General features: G+C 41.2%; 1 protein-coding gene across 1 annotated transcript in view; it reads left to right on the top strand.

Annotated features, from left to right (window-relative positions):
* LOC580388 (neuroblast differentiation-associated protein AHNAK) overlaps positions 1-25,440 on the top strand; it is a 44,317-nt gene that overhangs the window by 4,002 nt on the left and 14,875 nt on the right. The window contains exons 2-4 of the mRNA XM_030998508.1: positions 10,969-11,064; positions 15,075-15,166; positions 16,483-25,423. Of these exons, the coding sequence (XP_030854368.1) occupies positions 10,969-11,064; positions 15,075-15,166; positions 16,483-25,423 (9,129 nt within the window). The remainder of the gene's footprint in view (positions 1-10,968; positions 11,065-15,074; positions 15,167-16,482; positions 25,424-25,440) is intronic.

Genomic DNA, 25,440 nt, shown 5'->3' with positions numbered 1-25,440 from the left:
GGGATATTTCCATTGTGACTTTTTTCCAAACTGACTTTAAAAAAAATGAAAAGGCTCACGATTTATTTCTCACCTTCAGTCTTTACCACAACTTTTTCTTTTAACGTCTGGTAACAAGTTTCAATTCAGAAGGAATTCGGAGGTCGGACTCGTAGGTCAGACAGATGAGTTGGGAGACATCATTCGACACTTCATCTCGCCGTCCTCCTTGGGCCGGCTCTGTGACCTATGACCTCAGATTGGCTTAGCTCTTTTGCACAGGAGGGTGGGAAACGGGGATGTTACTGAGGAGCTACCCCCCCCCCCATACTCCATAGCAGATTCGGACAGTGTATGGGGGAAATGTGTGTATCATCATGGGTAGTAGGTCCATGATAATCCATTGGTTTAATTTTTGTAATTACCAAAAATCTTAGGACTGTCTTTGACTTTTTTGAGCTGTGGGAAATCAAAATCTAATGCAAAATTTAAATGGATAATTGAATTTCTTACTTTAAGGACTTAAACAAGTGGTCAGAAACAGATTTTCAACGGAAGAATTTTGACAAGGGTTTTAGTGTTGATTATGTATGTCATGGATATTAGAATTGATTTTATTTACATTTTGATACGTCCAAGGAAGCGATCAGTATTACAAAAATAATTTATGAGGGCATTAATAATGGGAAAAAATACTTTAATGTTATTCAGATTTCGTTGTAATTAATTAATTTATATAGCTATTCAGGGGGGGGGGGACTGAGTTCTGAGTATTCCTAAATCAGGTTCCTAAATCTGAATTTTCAAATTGGGTATGGCACTCATTGCCCCACCGTACAGCACTCCTTTGATACAGGGTCTAGATCCATCTCTCTTCCGTTTCTTGTGCAATCACACACACCCACCTACTCACCCACCCACCCACCTACTCACCCACCCACGTACCCTGGCGATCAGTCTCAAATTGGCATCTTCACACACTTGGCCCAAGAGCACTTCAGCTCCAGAATCTTGTTTTCTCCTTTGACCTTCCATGACCGTGTCAGTGGAAACAATTGGGCCAAAATGGGGCTGCTTGGTGGTTTCCGAATTCCACTGGAGAGGAGAGGGAAGAGAAGAAAGAGAGAGAGAGAGAGAGAGAATAGGATCGCCTGAGGGTAGAAGTTCAATTTGAGAGCGTGCTAACTACACCGTTTTGAGGACAAGTTGCACGCGAGTGACAGTAATCTCACTCACACCACTCCTAGTACCACCCATCAGACACGTTTAAATCTGTATTATCATCGTCCAATTCAGTTTACAGATTTGTAATCCGAATTTACCTTCATCAACAGTATTCTTTATATATGGAAGCAAAATTAAGAAAATTATTTTACTTACTTTCAAAGTATGAGAGAACGATACATTTTATGTATGGTAAAGCAGGGAGTTTCAATTCACACTCCCTGGGTAAAGTTACCTTTTCCACTATTCCATGATTTGCCAATCTTGAGGACAGATGCTGTTCCTTGGTCCCTCCCATCTCCCTGCCTGGCAAAGCTTTTCTTTACGGTTTACCCTGGTGATGTCGTGCAAGGGGTAACCGTTGCGTCATACACAGACACATTGGGCCGAATTCACAAAGGAGGTTTGTCGACAAACCTCGGTTTGAAACGCGTCGAAACGCGTCATATGACGCACATAAACCTAGGTTTGTCGGCAAACCTCCTTCGTGAATTCGGGCCACATTGTGTCGTGATGCGATCCCTAACTTGCAAGGTGTCCTCAAATGACATTAGCACTGCAGTTTACAGACGATACCACTCATAAGGATTATCACTTGGCAGGTCAAGCCCCCTTGCTCCGCTGATCACCGATCACAGGATATATCCATTTCAGAAGCCGACCTTGGTTCCACGGCCTCTGTTGGGTTAGGGATGACCATTGCGTAACACGGTATGTCCTTATGCGACCTCTGCACTGTCCTTGTGTGACCTTTGCAGTGTAGACGGTTCCCCTTCCCCCCACCAGCTGAGAAGGGTAATCACTTTGGTAACGCACCGTGCTTTTCCAATCATTGAACTAATTGAAGGATGATTATTGCCTAAGCTGACCTTGGTTTCATGGCCTGGGGATGTTGTGTGACGGATACCCATTGCATAATACATCATGTCCTTATCTGACCTCCGTACTGCAGGGTGTAAGACCTTTACAGCTGATACGCCATCGAAGGGTCAGGGAAGATTGTACTCGATTGGATGGTTGTTTTTCCTGGCAAAATTTCGGTTAGACTTGAACCTGGATAAGATGATAGGTTATGGAAGGTGGACAAATAACATTTTAGTTTAACGCACTACATTTTTGAATTTCCAAAAAGAATGCATGTTTGTTTTACTTGAGTAACTTATCGAGAATGCCATTAAACTTTAATACGTACTGGATAATATCTGCTTATGAATATCAACTACTCGTTCTGCACTAAATGATTGTTTCAATACTAAACCAGGCCCTTGACTGTAATTTATTGATTAGACCAGGGTCAACACCGGGCATGTTATTTATTTCGCAAAACACATTTTGAAATATATTATTCATTGAGATTTTATACAAATAATAATCTATTAAAAAGCTAGAAACTATGCTTTTCAGAAAACGTCTTTCAGTTACATTTTCTGTGTGTAAATGATTAATTTTAACATAAATGATGGCGATGGTTTGAGCATACGTTGACATTTTCTTCGAATTCCTGCAAAATTTATGTATTTGGATGGTACATCATAAGAAGTAAATATTAACTTTTGGTCAGGTTTAAAGGACTTATGGTGATAATTTCAACCCGTTTTTTAAGGCAGATTATAAATAGGAGAAACAACAGAGGTCGGCCCTCTGGGCTTTTTATAGATTGCGAATGCAAACAAAATCTTGTTTTGTTTTCGTTTACGTCTTTATGACTACTTTATTCAAATACGGAATTCCGCCTAGCATTAGAGGGAAATACAGTATTTAATCAAGCTTGTTTGATCAGTTATCTACTCTCTTGTACTCCGTAGATTATATGATAATGATTCCACCCCTCACCCTTTATTTCCCTGGAATTCATTTTGAACATATTATTATCTCGGTTTATCGCGAAGTCAAGATTGACAGAGTAAACGGGCAAGATGTCTATTGTATGATTACTCGTGTAAACCGCCTAATTCCGATTTGATTGTTCGCATTGAGATTGTTACATCCCATTTGTGCTATTTATTTTGGAAGGTCGTATCATAAAGCAAGGAAACTTTATTTGAGATATCATGGCTTTTATGGGGAAGGACGATGTTTACTTGACAGTGGCTTTGAGCCATACTATAAGCCTCTGCCTATAGCTGTGCGATGATTTTTCCCTGTGAACTAATATCATAATTAAAGATGAAAATTTCGTAGTTAATAATCATGTCCTTGACTTTGATAAATATCAATCGACCAGTTTTCTGAAATATTTAGATCTTGTGCATTATTCTTTAAAATAAATTAAAATTAAAAAAATTGGTGAAAATGAAATTGCACGAGGTATACAACCACAGCAACAATTCATTACCCGAGGCAAGTTTTGTTCATATTAAGACACAGGTACTTATTTGTTTTCGATGTCAAATCCATGGAGGGGGGGGGGGGTGGAAATCTGCACTTGGTCAGCCTGGCATGTATAGCAATTTATTTAGGAAGGGCCCTCAAACAGACGGAGGGGGGGGGGGGGGTGCGGATCGGACACATAATACGCCCATTTCTGGCTACCCCACTGGCTCTTAGATTTGTGAAAGTAAAATTGTGACAGTTTTATATGCCCCGCAGGGCCCGCACTCAGTCTTTCGTTTCCAAATTCTTTAACACGTCGCCTCGACCAATAACGTATCATTGATGTGGAAGCTGGAAGAATTTATTCTTCGTCAAAATTCTTCAATTATATTTGTTCGATGTAGCGCATCCTACGCCCAGTTCCACAATGAAACACTCGGGGTTGATGGTATTAGCTTCACAATAAATGTACTTAGAATTGCATTGTTGAATTGTATCAATTGAGTCACTGTATTCTATTGTTCATCACACATATCGGCAATAACCAATTGGTAATTTGAAGTATATGGGGGAGGAAAGGTATTCGAATGGTATCATTCTTTGAAGCCGTAATCTGTGTTTAGCGGGGGTGTAATTTCGTAACTTTTTCGAGCTCGCCTACCCTTGTGTCTCCGCCATATTGGGCCAGACGAATGTCCACCAAATCTTGTGACCGATGTTCGACCCAAGAAGCATTCAGTAAATTCGTGGTAAAGATTGCATTATGGCTCATGTGCTTTCACTCGCAGACTCATAACGAACAACAACAACGCACAGCGCAGGGCACGCCTTTTATCCCCATTCTTCCCCGATCAATACTCCCCTTATAAAAGCATTGTTTGAGCTCGGACCATGGAGCCCCGCGAAGAAAAAAAAGCAGGGTTGCCATTTTCTTTTCTTTTCTGATTTTCTCAATCAATAGCCTGGCCAGCAAACACAATAGGTGAACGAAAAGGGTCACCGGCCATGCCTGCAGACGGTATATGATATTACTGGAGTCCACGTGTCTCCCCCAATCCCTACCTACTATACATATTCCACAGACCTGAACATAGGTTTGGGAGAATATAGGTTTGGGAGAATATAGGTTTAAACGTGTAAGACTTAATATTTTCATCTATTTGTAGTGGTAATATGAACTAGTTTTCTGAGTCTTCTTCCATCCATTGGAAGACTAAATCGTTAAACCATATATAAGAATTAAGATAAAACAGCCTTGTATCTTGCTGATAATGCCAAGCCCATAAACACTCTACCATTGTAATATGCATGTGTTTTTTTGAGTATTCATATCAGTTTTAAAGATGGTATTGAACGAGTTATTTTCATCCAAACATATACGAAGGCGGGAAATTAGATATCATTAAATATTAACGATCGGCTGCACTTCAGTAATCAAATTTGACACCATACGATCAGTTGTCTTTAACCGATGGGCAAATGAGCTGGAAAACCTCATATTGATCAGTACGAATCTAAATAGGGGTGTCAGATATTCGGGGGGGGGGGGGGGGGAGGTGGGAGTAGTGGATTATCAGTGTGTAGTTTTTAAGGAGATATCATGAAAAGATAATGTGATAGGTCAAATTTAGGATATTATGATGCCATTTATTATCTTGCTCTTATTTTTCTATATGTATGATTAATGTTCATTAATATGTTAGTGAAATTAGCAATGCGTATTTTGGACTTGTGTAACATTTTTAGATTTGGATTGAAACGATTAAAAAAAGAAAAAAAGCCTAGGATTGATTAGTTTGTGCGATGTAAGATCATCTGACAAGTAATGGTTCTTTGTCCTACATACATGGTGGCAATAGTAATCTTACTAATGAGGTCACCCTTTAAATTCAGATGTAAACACAGCTGTCGAATTCAAACACCCTACACAGACGAAAAGGAACGCATTTTAGGTAGACAAAGATGGACAAATAATATTAAGCAGAATGTGTATGCAGAATCATATTCTTCATTACATTGGTGAACTATGCAGTGTATCCAAGGAGTGGTGTTAACTCCTTGGTGTAACTATTCATACATTTTACATTCGGCAATTCGTGTCTCCAGCGTTGCTACGGGTTTACATCTTCGACCGCGGTTTGCGGCTATTACCAAATATGGTTAAACGCTTCGCAGGGGGTACTGGTGACCGAAGCGAATGATGCTTCTCACCAGGGAAGTGTTCGCCCCTGGTAATTTGTCACTCTCTGAGCATGCTCCAACTCCAAGGGGCCGCTATTGAAATCTTGTATAATAGGTTATACTAACTAATTAATTTAGTTGTTCACGCCAATGTGCTCAGTTTGCGGCACTACTATGAAAGCCACGCATATAAAACGTTTGATTTCTTGGGCAGTTTATGTTCGGAACATTAGGGAAGATAAGGTTTACATTAAGTGTAGTCAGACATGTGATGGAAATCTCCGCATTCCATAAGCAACATCACAGTGCATCTATTCAAATTACCGACTCCCAAGAACACGCCCATCTTCCTTATGCCAGTAAAATACATGCACTCAACGTTGGTCAGTACAATTTTTACAAAGCTGTTGGAATCTTTGAATGGTGTACAAGAAGTTTGATCGAGTAGGGGTGGGGAGAGGGATGGAATTCGCCCTTCAAGATATCCTAAGCCCTGAGAAGAAAGAGGCTCCCCTTTGACCCGTACGTAGTAAAAAAAATTGCACGTCGATGTCAGATCGTTGAATTACGATGGGTCTAAAAAAAGGAGTTGGTTCCATACGATTTGGAGGTCTTCTTTCAATGCCAGCCATATCAAAATCAAACAACGGGTGCTTACAGCTAAAAGGGAGAAATATTTGGACGAGGCCCGAAGAAGGGGATCGGTAAACACCCAAGAAAAGTTTGTTCAAGATTTTCGGAAGTTAGCTTGCTTGTTTACAGTCAACAAAAGGGCCCCCATGTTGTTTCTCAAAAGTTGTAGAACTCAGAAAAGGTCTTGACTACATGGGAGTAGTGTATTACGATTCAGTTATGGTAGAAAGAATAAATGATTGCTACTTTTAAAATGTTTGATGACAGAACATGAATAAATGAAGAAAAACAAAACTCCACTAGTGGACATTGAAACTACTCTGGTTGATCTTGTTTTCTGGATAAGTAACTTCATATTCTACTACCTGACGTAACACACGATACTGAAAGTGAAACCACCCGCTCAAATTTCTATTATTAATTTGCAATTACAATTCTCAAGGGGCTCATCAAATTGAGGATCTATCCAACTATTCGTTTCTTAGTAATGTTGGGGTTCCAAATTGTATACTTCAAAAGGGAGGGGGTGAAATGGGACCTCTTTTTCACTACAGCCTTTCAACTTTCAAGGGTTCCTGTCATTAAAAATTTCGATTCTTTTTTAAAGCTTAAAGTTATTGTTAGCATCACCGATCTGTTAACACAATCCTTTATATAACGTATTCGTATTCCAGCAGTGCTTTACACACTGTATAGTGTGTCGTAAATCAACAACTTTTTACATAGAATGGGAACGCACTGTGTTGTGAATAGTGCTAAAAAGAGCCGAAAGAAAAGAATAAAATTCGGAGATTATCTGAAGCCTTTTGCTTAGCCACAAAACCGTGGAATGCGAAGCATTCCTATTTGCGTTGTAAAAACGAGAGAGAATCAGAATGAGGGGGGGGGGCGAATCAGTGAGCACCTTCCACACTTGAATAAGTTCAACTCGATTTGGTCTCTTTTAATGCTTGAAGGTCCATTATTATTATGCGCAGAAGCGAGAAAGAGAAGAGAATGGTTCTTTATTGAGGGATCGGAGCGCTCTGTGCAGAACTGCCTCATTCAGTGTTAGTTACGTTGCGTGAAAACGCCCATGTATACCACTGGGTTCGGGTGAGGATCTGAAAGCCTGCGGAGCCGAGTAGGGTGTTCCACCAGTTTAGTACCAGCACGTCCTGATCGACGCACCACTCTCTTCCAAAACGTGAATTCATAATCTTGGATGATAACATGCTCTTCATCGAATTCATCGTAACTCTCATCTTGTGGAATAATTCTTTCGTTACCTCGATATTGTGAGTTTGCAAAATGCAAATGATTCTCTGATGATCGTCTTTGGATTTAACAGCTTTTACAAAACGGAGGGGATAAAGGATTTATCAAGTTTATCGTATTGAAATAGGCAAGTTTACTTACATCCCTTTAATATCATCAGATTTTGACAGATGCGTTTACATCGGAACATCCGTTCTGAAATATAGCTTGATGTAATTCGTGTTACTTTCATGTGTAGTTGTGTACCCTCTGGCTTTAGCTTGGTCTTGGTATATTCCACAGAGAAGAGAGCTAAACCAAGGGAACAAAGCACAGGGGTATAGAATTGACGAAGCTCTACGCTTACCCAGATTTAGGTTCTCTTTTAGGGCTCGATATGCAAAGCTTGGAATACAATAAACAGATTCGCCGCGTCGAGTTTAGCAGCAGTAACAGGACGCTTTGTTGTTCATTTGCTCATTATTAGCGGAACAGATGCTGCGCGGATGACGCTTCGAGAAGAAAAGTTGGGGTCAGATCCCAGAGAAAGGGAAGCAAATCAAAAAACATAAATAAACCAACGAAAATGTCCATAGTATGGATGTATAAATCCTTCATTTACCATTTTTAGAATGTGTTAAAGAGCAGGAATGGAAAGTAAAACGTCTTATTGTTCTGGGATGGCATTTCTTTTATCTAAGCAGGTCATCGCACTTTGTTAGAATGAAAATGGCGTCCATCTCGCATACTACAGAGCGCGGTATCTAATTAACGATGCTCTCCTTGAGCTTAGCGTTGTTAATTCAACTCCATTTACGAGTCACCGAGTTGACTTTTTAAACTGTATAGTGTAGTCATAGTAATATTTATATGATTGCATTCCAGCTTTTGTAATAATTTATTTAAAGCAGAGTAGTGTGTGCAGTACTCTTGTCTTGAATTAGCCATCTGTCATTTTTTAACGAAAGCTTACAATACAGACCTTCTAGAGAGCACTTCACATTCCTGTCTTTTTTGTAAATGTCAACGATTGTTGATTCTATGTTGATTGGCTGGTTTTCTTTATGATTATGTTTTCAACAAGTACCGTATGAAAACATTGTAAGTGTCTGGGCAAATACCAAGCCCAAATAATTTATTGGCAGACTTTCATCAAATGGGGAATGGTTTTAATTCGGGTTTGATTCCAAGGGTTGGTCTTATTAGTTGACAAAGATATTTAAGTAGCTAGTAGCATACGCTGGCATTTTGTTTCCCTCTGGATATTACAATGATTTCACATGGAACTGTTGGTGTCTTACGACAGGACTTTTGATGTTATTGATGTGCAATTTGGTATATACAATGTAGCAGTTGAAACTCGTTTTGATATCTCCTATCTGTGATTGAAATGGAAACGATTTTGGCTGAAAATCGAGCTGACGCTGGGAATGTATAGTTGCTCTTTGCTTGTGTATTGGGGTGGCATTTTGAAGAGAGAATGGGTCAACTTTTAAGTTGGCTGCCAGAATTATGGGACGAATTATGGGAAGAAGAAGATGGTTTGTATATATTTTTGTTCTGTACGTTTTCCCGTCATGTTGCTTAACCTAAAATCTACTGTCGTGCAATGGATTTGTGTTGGAGACGGGAGTGAGTTTTTCTATGGCTTACGAGAATGTCAGAAAAAGTTATGGGGGAAACGGCTGAAATGTTGGTCACAAGAAAATTCCAAAATGTTTGGAGTAATGAACATGCGTGATATATCAAGCCATGCCCAGTGACAACCAGTGGACAGATACAGCTCACTTGACATGCCTCGTTTGATTTTCGATTTGTCCATGACATGACAAGGACCGATACTCGGTCCACCTGCTATATTCTGTATTTTAGTAGGGTTACAACTTCGCTAGGAACGAGCGCGTCTTTGAGCAGAACGTCACTGCTTCGTATGAATGAGTTTCATTGTTGAATCGGGAAGACAATTTGCTTTTGTATTGTTGCACTACTTGTGTATCGCTTACCACGTTGATTCTAATTTTTAGTTTTATATGGGTGAAAATGTCATGGATTCATCCCGTTTGGGGCTGTGTTTGGTCAACAATATTTCTTACTTGCGTATTGGATCAGATGTGTAAAATAGTACAATAGTGTATGGGGAGCGCTGTCAGTTTCGTCTACCGAGGACGTACTTATAGTGCTCGCGAGGATGAGAATGTGTGTGGCACACTTACACAGCCATGTATTGAAGGCGATCAAATTACCCCAAATCATTTACAATATAGTAAAATATGCAAACTATATTTATACTTGGATGCGCACATAAATCGGGGAGGTATAAACCTTTCATAAGCTAAATCAAACATAATTTTAAGAGGGATTTTATGGGGTCATTCAACATTTGGGTTAATTGGTTGTGTTGCAGACATTTTCATGATAACGAAGGACGTATGTACTTCTCCCACTTGAATTAATGGAAGCTTACTTGTTTTGTCTGATCTAAAGTTCCTCAATTGGTATTGATTTTAAGCTCAGTAGCCAGCTTGGGACAAGGTCATTTATTGTTAATGTCTAATGGTGCAGAGGCTATGAACAAATACTAGGTGTTATGGTTAATTTATAAGCCCACTTTATCAATTCAATGCTTGGCTAGTTAGATCATGATTTGTTCACACATTTATTTACTTGTGGTATGTTTGTGATGAGTCATGCAATCATATTTTTGTTTGTTAGATTAATTTGTTTGTTTAGTTCTGTTTTTGTTATTGGAGGGGGGCAGCTATAAAGTTAAATCATCATTAATACAGTGTTTGTAGCACCAGGAAGCAAGAACACATATGTTTGGCGGTTATATTTGTCTTTCATTGGTTTTTTTAGACATCTACTATAACAAAAAGTAATTCAAGCTACCCTTCATTGAAAGGAACAATAACAGACTTTCAGGCATATATGGCCACATTTTATGCCACATTTGGTTTCAAGTATATGTGATTATCGACACTTTCAACATGGATTTATTTTCCAACAATATGAAAAGATTCATATTGATTACTTCATAATTGTAAAATGCCTATAGCCTGTGTTGTGCAACTGGACGATTAAGGAATATATATACTGCAGCAATATCCTAACATTAAAAGATTAGAATAAAAAGTTTCTAATATTTCTAATACCCTTGTATAATTACTTGCTTAGAGGGGGCAGGGCAGGATGATGTTTTGAAATTGTTCACAGCTTTTTTTTTTGTGACGATCATTAAGCCGTAACAATTCTTCTCAGCAACTTTGTGATGTATGTTTACACCGATCATTGGTGTACATAATATTCATCATCTGGCCCATATGTGTGTATGAAAAGTAATTTCAAGATGTTTTAAAGAAACCTTTGTTACTAATTTCTTGTTTTCTTGTTTTTTTTCTGTAGGTGCCGGAGTAAGTGCAGGTGGTGGAGCCGTGGGAAAGGCCCCATTAGCAATAGACGAACTAGCACAGGCACAACCAGACCTTGATACAGACGCAAGTAAGTAACCAGAAGATATAATCTCCCTTACCAGAGTGGTGTTTCACAAATGTTAATCTTCTTTTTCTGTGACCGATTCATCTTTAATTGTCAAGGATTGGTTTCCCTGAATTTTTAATTTCGGCATTTATTTTGATTACCTTTGAATTAAGGGGGAAGGGAGGCCATTTTAATAATGTAATCAAGGTTAATGCACAAATCTTTAATTGCCTTGTTACCAATTATTTTCATTCACCTGTCACAAACAATTGTATTTCAATAGTCGTTGGAGCGCCAGGAGGGTCAAATCTGACTGACATGAGCGCAATACAAGAACCCAATATTATTATTATTATAAATGGCATACATTCCGTGATTAATATATTCAATTTGAATTCTGAAGATTGAAATACAATTATTTATAAAAGATGAATGAAATAATTAGTAACGAGGCCAGAACTAAACAAATATATATGCATTAAATTTGATTACATTATGAAAATGGTCTATTCCTAATTTCTTTGATTGATGAATTGTATTCAAAGCAGAAACAGGGCAAAATTTGGCAAGTCCTTGATATGTTCTATACAATACTGAAGATTGAATTTTATTACTTTCTTTCATGTTTTGTTTGATTCAAGCTTTATTAGAGCTATCGGTTTGACATAGTTGTCTGACTTACTAAAATCTTACTAAAATATTACTAAAATCTTACCTTGGACTTGTCAATATATATACAAGATTTTTTTTCAAAGTTGTTAATAGCTTTTACCAATGATATTATATGGTTTCTCTGGTCGAAAAGGGGAGACTGTTTTTAGACCCAAACTGGAAGTTTCTTAGTCAAGGGAGATATGGAGAACAAAAATATGGGTGGGGTGTGGAGGTTGGTTTAATATTCCATGACCTTGACAGCAGCAGAATTGCATTAAAAATTATCAAAAAAGAGTCGAAGACCAACAACCAACGCAATATTCTTTACATGATAATACCAGGCTGTAGCAAACAACTCACAATACAAATGTCAATACCTTTAAGAAAAGCCTTAAAGGATAGTCAATGTTCAGAAAATAAATCTTCATTCTAATCATAGTCACACTAGGGGGTCACTAGGGGATGTAATACTGCCCCCCCCCCCTCACTGCCCACCCCCCAAAAATACTTTCACTGCTTATATGCATTCCATCCAATTCATTTTGCATACATTGGTGCATTTTATTCATTTTTATTAAGCATCAGTGTAATTTTAGTTTGACTTTCTCATAACTTTGCTCAATCATTAATACTGTAACATAATAATACCTTTAAGATCTGAAAGTGCAATCAAGCTTGTCAAATAAGCACATTTTATGTCAACATACAGATCAGTATGTAAGTAAATACCAAAGCTTTACAGAGGGCCAAACCCCTCAGATTTTTTGTTTGCGCTGGAAATTTCACAGGCTTTGAAGCATGTGCAGGCGTACCTTATTATTGACTTTTTCATTGCCCATTTGTTTCGCTTGAAATGATCCGCTGGATCCCTTTACTTTGATATTCTTAAAAAGAAGAAATTAATTATATTTTTAGGGTGACAACTAGAGTATTCACAAATACATGGCAGCTATTTTTTATGCTTTCGCCTCCATCAAATTAAAATGTAATAAACAATCCGCCCACATGAGAAATTCCCAAATAAGCTTGAGGTAGTATTTCACGATTTTAAGTGTAAATAAAAGTAATTTTGAATGTCCTTACATATGTTTCTTTAAATGCTTTAAAACATATTTGATAAGGTAAAGTAATAGAAAGAATGTCGGCTCCCCAAAAGAGTAAATATGTCTAGTTTATTCTTCAGTATCCCCTACACTCCAGTGTGATTTATTCTAGGCTTGTTAGCAACTGAACATTATGGAAAACACATTCACCTTCTGTTTTTCTTTTTCTTTTACCAACAAAACAAATGGAAATGTTGGCTGGACTGGAAGAAGAAAACTTAGTCAGAGAAGACCAATATAATAAATACCTCAGTAGCAAGTTAGCCATGCATGTAATATGTGACACATACATTTGTAAGAAGAACTCTCCACATTTTTTTTAAATGTACCAATATTTACTCTAAAAATTATTATTATCCAATTTAACGAGACAAAGGACATATCTTACATAGAAATCCTGTAGGCTATTTATGAAATGATAATACTCACAATGTAAAATACTTAGAGACATAAGCATTGTACAAGTACAACTGTGTTATTATTATGACATGATAGGAAAATTTACAAAAGGGACATTTGAGTTATATTTTTAAAACTACAAACATGAGTTTACCCTGTATGTAAAACTAAATGCAAAATTTTGATCCCTTGTCATCCGTCATCTGTTTCTCTCAGATAACATTTTGTTTGTTTGTTTGTTTTGTTTTATTTCCACTTTTTCATATCAATACAAAGAAACATACAAATAAATATAATGAATAACATGTAAGTTTGACAAAATTTGTTTCTAGTTAAAATAAAAGTTTCATACAAAAGGAAAAAGCAGGAGACCACATGTCGTAAGCGTAAATGCTTGAACATGACTGTGGCCTCTGCCGAGGTCACGGTAGACGTTAACCACTTGAATTGTAAACTAAAAACACGAAAGTCTAACTTTTACTGGCAGAAGATACATGTATAATGTCTCTTGCACAAAGCACCAAATTGCTTTTTCTTTTCCATTTGTCAGAGATAGCTTTCGAATTATGCAAACGACCCATTTTGATATATTCAGGGATGGATTTATTCTTGATGTTGAAACATTTGAACTGAAATAGAATTGATTGGATTTTATCCATAGAGTAATAGACAATACAAGAATGGCCTTACAGCCATCTGTTACATTGATATATTCACATAGAATAGTTCAAGCATTCAAATTATACATTGCCATGACCTACTATAATTCTTTAAACAATTCTCAACTAATTCTTACTCTCATATGTAAAATTTGACCTGACTGCACAAAAAGAAGTGTATAATTGTATTAAGTTGATATTATTATTATTGTTATATTAATTATTAGAAATGAACATTAATGCCTTGTCAAAGGGCACAAGCATACCGACTGGGTTTCAAAACCAGGACCTTCCTGATAGGAGAACATTCATTTACATGTACATTAGGTCGATAAAAAAACTACAATATAAGTCTGCAAAGTATCCTGTTAATTTTTTTTTTTAAACATACAAGTAAGCGGAAGTTGTTGAAAAATTAGCTCTTGAGCAACTTACACAGAAGCTGCAGCAAAATATGATTCTCCATTAGTGTAATGCGCTCCACATTTCTGAATCTTATAACACACAGATAACTGTAGTCATGCTCAACCGTATAGAGCACTATTTTTCACCCCCCCCCTCCCCCCTCTTGGCATTCATTCACATGTAAAAAAAGAAAAACATCACGATTAACAGCGTCACATATAAGGGAGCATGTCTGATTATTATAATAACTAACAAATCACAAATGAAGTTTGTACATTTCAATGATGAGGTCTACTTTCAAAAAGTATTTTATGATTGGAATAAAAGTTTGGAAATTGAAGAGATAGATCACTTTTTAGTGAATTGAAACTTTGAATGGTGTTCATGTCAGTAATCATTTTTGCTACCCAATATTGGTGTAATTGCATTGCACGTTGAAACAGTTTGCTGCTTCATTCCATCATTCTGTTCCCAGAGACAATCGAGTCTTTTTGTCAGTCATTCCTTGCTGGAAGGCCCTAGAATATATATATATTTAAATATGTATTAATAGTACTACTGTAGTACTGCTATTATCATTTCATATATATATATATATATATATTGGCCTTCGAAAGTGTTATTAATCTAATAATACATAGGAATATGTGTATATTTCTATTATCGTTAGTAGTATTATTGGTAGTATTGTTGATGTTATAATTATGATTATGATTATTATTGTTCTTGTAATAATTGTTTAGCTGTTTCATTAGAATATTGTATAGAAATGTTAACATGTGAAATCCTTGTATCTTCTGTGTACCTCTAGGTGCCGCGATGTCTCTCGGAGGTTCGGTCGGAGGTGGATTACCATCAGGTTCTGTCGGAATCGGCTTGCCTTCAGCATCACTCTCTGTCGGGGTGAGTAAGAGACCAATTGGGTGTATCCGAAAGAATAGGCCATTTTCGTATTGTAACCAAATTCAGCCCCTAGGTCTTTGTGAAGTGCCTCACTATAAATCATTTCATTCACCTGTTAGGAATGAATCCCGGCACCCCCACTCAGTGTTATTTAGGGTACGCATATGCGTGTTCCAACCGACCCCCCCTTTTCAGCAAAAGTCCGGTGTGTAAAGTCAATACGGCTCTACCTTTTTCTTTTGTATACGAGCCTTTTTCAGCACCCCCCCCCCCTTTCAGCAAAAGTCCGGTGTGTAAAGTCAATACGGGTCGACCTTTTTCTTTTGTTACGAAAAGGACATTTTGGCAACACGCATGGGGTCCGTCCGTTCTCGGAGTGGGGGGGGGGGCCGGGGAATGAATATATCTCTACAGTCTGAATATGAATTGCACATATTAGTTGTTGCTAGGTATTAGGCAGGACATTTCAGTAATCGGAGTGCTAATTCCGGATGGGGGCAAGCCATAAAGTTTGTCCTGCCCAGCAGCAAGTAATTTATGCTAGTTGCGATCTTGTTGCTGTGTAAATAAGTATAAATTGTGAAGACATTTTGCAAATGGTCTACTGACACTGAACATGATGGACAAAGAAAGCAGACAAAATATTACAGTTCCTCATTCTACCCTCAACAATTGCTTTGGTAGACAAAGGAACATCCCTTCACTGCTATTATGTAAAAATGTGTAGAACAGGTGTCACATGCATATTCACCTGTTCTACACATTTTTACAGCAGTGAAGGGATGTTCCTTTGTATTCTAAAGCAATTGTTGAGGGTAGAATGAGGAACTGTAATATTTTGTCTGCTTTCTTTGTCCGTCATGTTCATAGTGTGAGACATGAACTTTGCCCTCATTGAGAAAGAATAATTCATGTTTTTATGGTAATCAGTGACTTCAAGATCACAGGGGGAGAATGAGTGAAATTTGGTTTGAGGTTAAATTCAATTAAACCTAGCCTGAGCAATATATATGAAATATACTTAGGGAGAGACAAATTTACACGCCATTATCTTGAGGTATTAAAGTGAACAGGAAACAATGCATCCATGTTCTAATCTTAACAGTTTTGATTCCTTCCAGAATATCAACAATCTTTTCTAATCGTTGAATTTCTGTACTTTTCAAGAATGTTTCTGGAATGGTTTACCCATCATGCATCTCTCGCTCCCTTAAAGAAGTTTAGAAATGAAGCTATCAAATAAAATACAACTTTTGTAGTATCATTGTAGTAATTTTCGTTTCTGTTTTCTTTTCTTTTCTTTTTATATATAACAGGGGAGTGGTAATGCTGGAGCAGATGTTTCCGGTGGAGCTGGAGTTGGTATAAGTGGAAATGCTCCATCAGCCAAAGTTGACCTGGGAGGAGCGCCAAGTGTGGACGTTGGTGGAAAAGGAGGTGCTGGTCTGAATGTCGATGCACCAAATGTTCAAGTTGGCAAGAAGGGGAAAGGCTCATTACCAAGAGGAATGTTCAAAAAGAAAGGAGGTGCAGGTGCCAAAGGAGACCTCAGTGCCGATGCTTCTTTACCAGATGCAGATGTTTCACTCGATTTTGGAGCCAAATCGAAACCACGCAAAAGGAAGAGGCCGGGATTCTTTGCAAAATTAGGATTTGGTGGTGACTCATCGTCATCATCCGACTCATCTGACGATGAAGGTGAAGGAAACATTAAACTGAAAGGACCTAAATTTGGAGGAGGAGTCTCTGGTGGTGCCAACATGGATGTACCTCAAGGAGGTGCTTCTGCAGGACTTGATGTTAATGCTCCGGGCGGGAACATTGATGCATCATTACCATCAGGTGATGCATCCTTAGCTGTAAAACCACAAATTGATGCTTCAGTGAAAATGGGAAAACCAAAAAAATCAAAGAAAGGATTTGGATTTGGATTTGGAGGTGGTGCGAAGGGAGACGTTCCAAGTGGTGATGTTTCTGTAGGTGGAGGAGCAGACATTGGAGGAGGAATCGGTGGTGGCATTGGGGGTGGTGTTGATGTTGAAGGACCAGATGCAAAAGTAGACCTTGATGGAGACGCCGACAGAAAAGGAAAGGGAAGGTTTGGTTTCAAAATGCCTTCTCTTTCCTTTGGTGGAAAGGGGAAGAGTCCAACGGCAGACCTAAAAGCTGATGTACCATCAGGAGATGTTGATGTGAAAGGGGATTTACCATCTGGACGTATGGGTGGTGGATTTGGAGGAGGACTAAATGTTGATGCTGATCTTCCATCTGCAGGCCTGAAAGTAGGAGGTGATGTGCCATCAGCTGGTGTAAACATAGGTGGAGGAATTGATACCCCTAAAGGTGGATTTGGACTTGGTGGTCATGGAGGCGTCGATGTTGATGGGGGTGTAGATCTTCCTTCTGGGCGAATAGGAGGTGGAATCGATGCACCATCTGCCAACATTGGAGGAGGTTTTGGAGGTGGTTTGGGTGGTGGAGGCATAGATGTAAATGCACCCAAAGTAGGCATAAACGCTGGTGGAGATGCCAATCTGCCATCAGGAGGAGTTGATGTTAACTTGCCATCTGGAAGAATTGATGGTCCTAAAGGGGGCTTTGGACTTGGTGGTGGTGGAGGCGTCGATGTTGATGGGGGTGTAGATCTTCCTTCTGGGCGAATAGGAGGTGGAATTGATGCACCATCTGCCAACATTGGAGGAGGTTTTGGAGGTGGTATGGGTGGTGGAATTGATGTTGCCAAGCCTGAACTTGATGTCAATGTGAAAACTGCTAAGCCCAACATTGGAGGAGGTTTTGGAGGTGGTATGGGTGGTGGAATTGACTTGCCATCTGGAGACCTCAAGGCTGGTGGAGATGTACAGATGCCCAAAGGAAGCATAGGACTAGGTGGAGGAGGGGATATTGGAGGTAACTTACCATCCGGTGATATCAAGCTTGGCGGTGGAATGGACATGCCTTCAGGAGACATTGGCATGAAGGGGGGCTTCGGAGGATCTGGAGGTGCTTCTTTACCATCAGGCGGTATTGGCATTGGAGGTGGAATAGGTGGCCCATCTGCCAACTTTGGCGGAGGTGCAGGAGGTGGCATTAACATGCCTTCAGGAAACGTAGGAATGGATGTTGACACACCAAAAATTGGATTAGGAGGAGCTGGTGGGATTGATCTACCCTCAGCAAGAGTGGGAGGTGGAGCTGATGTTGATGCAGATCTTCCAGAAGCATCTCTTGGAGGAGGTGGCAACTTTGGTAGGGGTATTGGAGGCAAGGTTAAAGCTCCAGACGCAGACCTTGATATGCACCTGAAACCGAAGAAGAAAAAGAAGAAGGGAGGGTTCAGTTTCAAGTTACCTAAATTTGACTTTAACTTTGGTGGTAAAGGAGATGCAGATATGGATGTCGATGCTGATGTCAAGGGTGGAGCTGACATTGACATTGATGGTCCAAAGCTAAAGGGAGATGTAAGTGGTCCAGATGTCGATATAGATGCAGGTGGGAAAAAGAAGGGAAAGTTTGGCTTTGGCTTCAAAGGACCCAAGTTTGGAGGCCACGGTGGAGCTGGAGTTGATGCTGACATTGATGTTGCCAAGCCTGAGCTTGATGTCGATGTGAAAACTGCTAAGCCCAGCATGAGTGGAGATGCTGACTTACCATCAGGTGGATTTGGACTTGGAGGAGGAATTGGAGGGGGGATTGGCGGTGGAGCTAATGCAGATCTCTCAGTTGATGGTCCTGATGTTGATATCAAGGGACCAAAACTGAAAGGTGACATCTCAGGCCCAGACCTTGATGTAAATGGACCCGATCTGGATATCGATGTAGATGGAAAGAAAAAGGGCAAAGGTGGATTTGGATTTGGACTGAAAATGCCCAAATTCGGATTTGGAGGCCATGGCAAAGGTGATATCGATGTAGATGCAGATGTTGGTGTTGTCAAACCAGAAGGTGATATCAAAGTAAAGACTGGCAAGCCTGATATCGGAGGTGATGTTGATTTACCATCTGGTGGAGTTGGCCTGGATGTTGGAGGAGGGATCGGTGGAGGACTCGGTGGAGGACTAGACATTGATGCTAATGGTCCTGATGTTGACATAAAAGGACCAAAAGTTGGAGGTGACATCTCAGGCCCAGACCTTGATGTAAGTGGACCTGATCTGGACATTGATGGAGGTGGAAAGAAGGGCAAAGGTGGATTTGGATTTGGAATGAAAATGCCTAAATTTGGATTTGGAGGCCATGGCAAAGGTGATATCGACGTAGATGCAGATGTTGATGTTGAAAGACCTGACCTTGATGTCAGTGGTGATGCAGACCTTCCATCAGGAGGAGTCGGCCTGGATATCAGCGGTGGAGCTGGAGGTGATATTGATGCTGACCTACCCAAAGGAGACATTTCAATTGATGGACCTGATGTAGACATCAAAGGCCCTAAAATCAAAGGCAGCGGTAAGAAGAAAGGCAAAGGTGGATTTGGGTTTGGAATGAAAATGCCCAAATTCGGATTTGGAGGCCATGGCAAAGGTGATATTGACGTAGATGCAGACGTTGATATTGAGAGACCTGACCTTGATGTCAGTGGGGATGCAGACCTTCCATCAGGAGGAGTTGGCCTGGATGTTGGAGGAGGGATCGGAGGCGGACTCGGTGGAGGACTAGACATTGATGCCAATGGTCCTGATGTTGACATCAAGGGGCCAAGAGTTGGAGGTGACATCTCAGGCCCAGACCTTGATGTTAGTGGACCTGACCTGGACATCAGTGGAGATGGAAAGAAGAAGGGCAAAGGTGGATTTGGATTTGGACTGAAAATGCCCAAAATTCATGGACCCAACTTCGGATTTGGAGGCAATGGCAAAGGTGATATCGATGTAGATGCAGATGGCGGTGTTGTCATACCTGAAGGTGATATCAAAGTAAAGACCGGCAAGCCTGATATCGGAGGTGATGTTGATTTGCCATCTGGTGGAGTTGGCCTGGATGTTGGAGGAGGGATCGGAGGCGGACTCGGTGGAGGACTAGACATTGATGCCAAAGGTCCTGATGTTGACATCAAGGGGCCAAGAGTTGGAGGTGACATCTCAGGCCCAGACCTTGATGTAAGTGGACCTGACCTGGATATCGATGTAGATGGAAAGAAGAAGGGCAAAGGTGGATTTGGATTTGGAATGAAAATGCCCAAAATTCATGGACCCAACTTCGGATTTGGAGGCCATGGCAAAGGTGATATTGATGTAGATGCAGACGTTGATATTGAAAGACCAGACCTTGATGTCAGTGGGGATGCAGACCTTCCATCAGGAGGAGTTGGCCTGGATGTTGGAGGAGGGATCGGAGGAGGAATCGGTGGAGGAATAGACATTGATGCAAAAGGTCCAGATGCTGATCTTTCCATTGATGGTCCTGATGTTGACTTCAAGGGCCCTAAAGTTGGAGGTGATATCTCAGGCCCAGACCTTGATGTGAGTGGACCCGATCTGGATATCGATGTAGATGGAAAGAAGAAGGGCAAAGGTGGATTTGGATTTGGACTGAAAATGCCCAAAATTCATGGACCCAACTTCGGATTTGGAGGCAATGGCAAAGGTGATATTGATGTGGATGCAGATGTCGGTGTTGTCATACCTGAAGGTGATATCAAAGTAAAAACTGGCAAGCCTGACATTGGAGGAGGACTGGATGTCGGAGGAGGACTCGGTGGAGGACTAGACATTGATGCTAAAGGTCCTGATGTTGACATAAAAGGACCAAAAGTTGGAGGTGACATCTCAGGCCCAGACCTTGATGTAAGTGGACCTGATCTGGACATAGATGGAGGTGGAAAGAAGGGCAAAGGTGGATTTGGATTTGGACTGAAAATGCCCAAATTCGGATTTGGAGGCCATGGCAAAGGTGATATTGATGTAGATGCAGACGCTGATATAGAAAGACCTGACCTTGATGTCAGTGGGGAAGCAGACCTTCCATCGGGAGGAGTTGGCCTGGATATCAGCGGTGGAGCTGGAGGTGATATTGATGCTGACTTACCCAAAGGCGACATTTCCATTGATGGACCTGATGCTGATATCAAAGGCCCTAAAATCAAAGGAGGCAAGAAGAAGAAGGGCAAAGGTGGATTTGGATTTGGACTGAAAATGCCCAAATTCCATGGATTTGGAGGCCATGGCAAAGGTGATATTGACGTAGATGCAGATGTTGAAATTGACAAACCTGAAGTTGATGTCAACTTGAAGACTGGCAAGCCTGACATTGGAGGAGGACTTGATGTTGGAGGAGGTATTGGTGGAGGACTAGACATTGATGCTAATGGTCCTGATGTTGACATAAAAGGACCAAAAGTTGGAGGTGACATCTCAGGCCCAGACCTTGACGTAAGTGGACCCGATCTGGATATCGATGTAGATGGACAGAAAAAGGGAAAAGGTGGATTTGGATTTGGACTGAAAATGCCCAAATTCGGGTTTGGAGGCCATGGCAAAGGTGATATTGACGTAGATGCAGACGTTGATATTGAAAGACCTGACCTTGATGTCAGTGGGGATGCAGACCTTCCATCAGGAGGAGTTGGCCTGGATATCAGCGGTGGAGCTGGAGGTGATATTGATGCTGACCTACCCAAAGGAGACATTTCAATTGATGGACCTGATGTAGACATCAAAGGCCCTAAAATCAAAGGCAGCGGTAAGAAGAAGGGCAAAGGTGGATTTGGATTTGGAATGAAAATGCCCAAATTCGGATTTGGAGGCCATGGCAAAGGTGATATTGACGTAGATGCAGACGTTGATATTGAGAGACCTGACCTTGATGTCAGTGGGGATGCAGACCTTCCATCAGGAGGAGTTGGCCTGGATGTTGGAGGAGGGATCGGAGGCGGACTCGGTGGAGGACTAGACATTGATGCCAATGGTCCTGATGTTGACATCAAGGGGCCAAAAGTTGGAGGTGACATCTCAGGCCCAGACCTTGATGTGAGTGGACCCGATCTGGATATCGATGTAGATGGAAAGAAAAAGGGAAAAGGTGGATTTGGATTTGGACTAAAAATGCCCAAAATTCATGGACCCAACTTTGGATTTGGAGGCCATGGCAAAGGTGATATCGATGTAGATGCAGATGGCGGTGTTGTCATACCTGAAGGTGATATCAAAGTAAAGACTGGCAAGCCTGATATCGGAGGTGATGTTGATTTGCCATCTGGTGGAGTTGACCTGGATGTTGGAGGAGGAATTGGAGGAGGGATCGGAGGAGGACTTGGTGGAGGACTAGACATTGATGCCAAAGGTCCTGATGTTGACATCAAGGGGCCAAGAGTTGGAGGTGACATCTCAGGCCCAGACCTAGATGTAAGTGGACCCGATGTTGATATCGATGTAGATGGAAAGAAGAAGGGCAAAGGTGGATTTGGATTTGGACTGAAAATGCCCAAAATTCATGGGCCTAATTTCGGATTTGGAGGCCATGGCAAAGGTGATATTGACGTAGATGCAGACGTTGATATTGAGAGACCTGACCTTGATGTCAGTGGGGATGCAGACCTTCCATCAGGAGGAGTTGGCCTGGATGTTGGAGGAGGGATCGGAGGAGGACTTGGTGGAGGACTAGACATTGATGCCAATGGTCCTGATGTTGACATCAAGGGGCCAAGAGTTGGAGGTGACATCTCAGGCCCAGACCTAGATGTAAGTGGACCCGATGTAGATATCGATGTAGATGGAAAGAAGAAGGGCAAAGGTGGATTTGGATTTGGAATGAAAATGCCCAAATTCGGATTTGGAGGCCATGGCAAAGGTGATATTGACGTAGATGCAGACGTTGATATTGAGAGACCTGACCTTGATGTCAGTGGGGATGCAGACCTTCCATCAGGAGGAGTTGGCCTGGATGTTGGAGGAGGGATCGGAGGAGGACTCGGTGGAGGACTAGACATTGATGCCAATGGTCCTGATGTTGACATCAAGGGGCCAAAAGTTGGAGGAGACATCTCAGGCCCAGACCTTGATGTAAGTGGACCCGATCTGGATATCGATGTAGATGGAAAGAAGAAGGGCAAAGGGGGATTTGGATTTGGACTGAAAATGCCCAAAATTCATGGACCCAACTTTGGATTTGGAGGCCATGGCAAAGGTGATATCGATGTAGATGCAGATGGCGGTGTTGTCATACCTGAAGGTGATATCAAAGTAAAGACTGGCAAGCCTGATATCGGAGGTGATATTGATTTGCCATCTGGTGGAGTTGACCTGGATGTTGGAGGAGGGATCGGAGGAGGAATTGATGGAGGACTCGACATTGATGCCAAGGGGCCAAAAGTTGGAGGTGACATCTCAGGCCCAGACCTTGATGTAAGTGGACCTGATCTGGACATCGATGGAGATGGAAAGAAGAAGGGCAAAGGTGGATTTGGATTTGGACTGAAAATGCCCAAATTTGGATTTGGAGGCCATGGCAAAGGTGATATTGATGTAGATGCAGACGTCGACATTGAGAGACCTGACCTTGATGTCAGTGGGGATGCAGACCTTCCATCAGGAGGAGTTGGCCTGGATATCGGTGGTGGAGCTGGAGGTAATATTGATGCTGACCTACCGAAAGGAGACATTTCCATTGATGGACCTGATGTTGACATAAATGGCCCTAAAATCAAAGGCAGAGGCAGTGGGAAGAAAAAGGGCAAAGGTGGATTCGGCTTTGGACTGAAAATGCCCAAATTTGGAGGTCATGGTGGGGCAGGAGATGTTGATGCTGACATTGATGCTGGAGGAGGAATTGGAGGAAAAGCTGGACTAGGGGGAGGAATTGGTGTAGATCTGAATGGACCTGATGCTGATATTGACATTAAAGGACCCAAAATTGGAGGTGGTATCTCGGGGCCTGATATTGATGGAGGAGCAGACATCAACATTAAACCAGAGACCGATATCAACATCAAAGCAGGAAAGCCAGACATTGATATGGGAATCGGAGGTGGTCTTGGTGGAACAGTAGCTGTAGGAAATGTTGATGTTGATGGCCCTGATGCTGATCTTGATGTAAATATTAAAGGACCAAAAGTGAAGAAAGGAAGCAAAGGCAAGGGGAAATTCAAGTTGGGAGGCTTCAAGTTTGGATCTAAAGGACATGAAGCAGATGCTGATCTCTCAGGAAAAGTTGATGTTGGTGCTCCAGATGTTGATGCTTCCGTTAATGGTGGGGGTCTTGATGTAGATGCACCAGATGCTGGATTTAGCCTTGGTGGAAAGAAAAAGAAATACAACATTTCTGGAGGAGGAAAGAAAGACAAAGGCTTTGGCATTGGTGGCAAGTTCAAGCTAGGAGGAGATGCAGATGTTGATGCTCCAGATGTGAAAGTCGGAGGAGACATCGATGCTGATGTTAAAGGAGACATTGATGTAAATGCACCAGATGTCGACATTAAGGGAGGTGTAAAAGGGAAGAAGAAGAAGAAGAAAAGAAAGAGCAAGAAGTTTGGATTTGGTGGATTCAACCTGGGATTTGGAGGCAGTGGTGATCATACATCCTCATCAGATTCAAGCTCAAGTTCAGATGAAGAAGGTGGTGGCCGCAAGGGCTTCGGATTTGGCTTCAAAGGTCCAAAGCTTGGAGGAGGAGTAGATGCTGGTGGTGACTTGAAAGTAAAAGGACCCGATATGAATGTTGATGCCAATGGAGAATTACCAGATGTCAAGACTGATATTGGAGGAGGAGGAGGACTCGGTGGAAACCTCGGAGGAGGGGGAGGAGGATTTGGCATTGGTGGAGGAGGAATAAATGTTGATGCCAATGTTGACAAACCAGACTTCAGTCTAGGAGGAGGAGGAGGAGTAGACCTAGATGCTAATGTAGGCAAACCAGACATCAGTCTAGGAGGAGGAGGACTCGGTGGAAACCTCGGAGGAGGGGGAGGAGGATTTGGCATTGGTGGAGGAGGAATAAATGTTGATGCCAATGTTGACAAACCAGACATTAACCTAGGAGGAGGAGGAGGACTCGGCGGAAGCCTAGGTGGAGGAGGAGGAGTAGACCTAGATGCTAATGTAGGCAAACCAGACATCAGCCTAGGAGGAGGAGGAGGACTTGGTGGAAACCTCGGAGGAGGGGGAGGAGGATTTGGCATTGGTGGAGGAGGAATAAATGTTGATGCCAATGTTGACAAACCAGACTTCAGTCTAGGAGGAGGAGGAGGACTCGGCGGAAGCCTAGGCGGAGGAGGAGGAGTAGACCTAGATGCTAATGTTGGCAAACCAGACATCAGCCTAGGAGGAGGAGGAGGACTTGGC

The sequence above is a fragment of the Strongylocentrotus purpuratus genome, unplaced genomic scaffold (genome assembly GCF_000002235.5).
Source record: "Strongylocentrotus purpuratus isolate Spur 01 unplaced genomic scaffold, Spur_5.0 spur5_scaffold_5, whole genome shotgun sequence".
Classification (NCBI taxonomy): Eukaryota; Metazoa; Echinodermata; class Echinoidea; order Camarodonta; family Strongylocentrotidae; genus Strongylocentrotus; species Strongylocentrotus purpuratus.
Note: the sequence above shows the minus strand (reverse complement) of the source record. Positions and strands in the feature narration are given on the sequence as shown.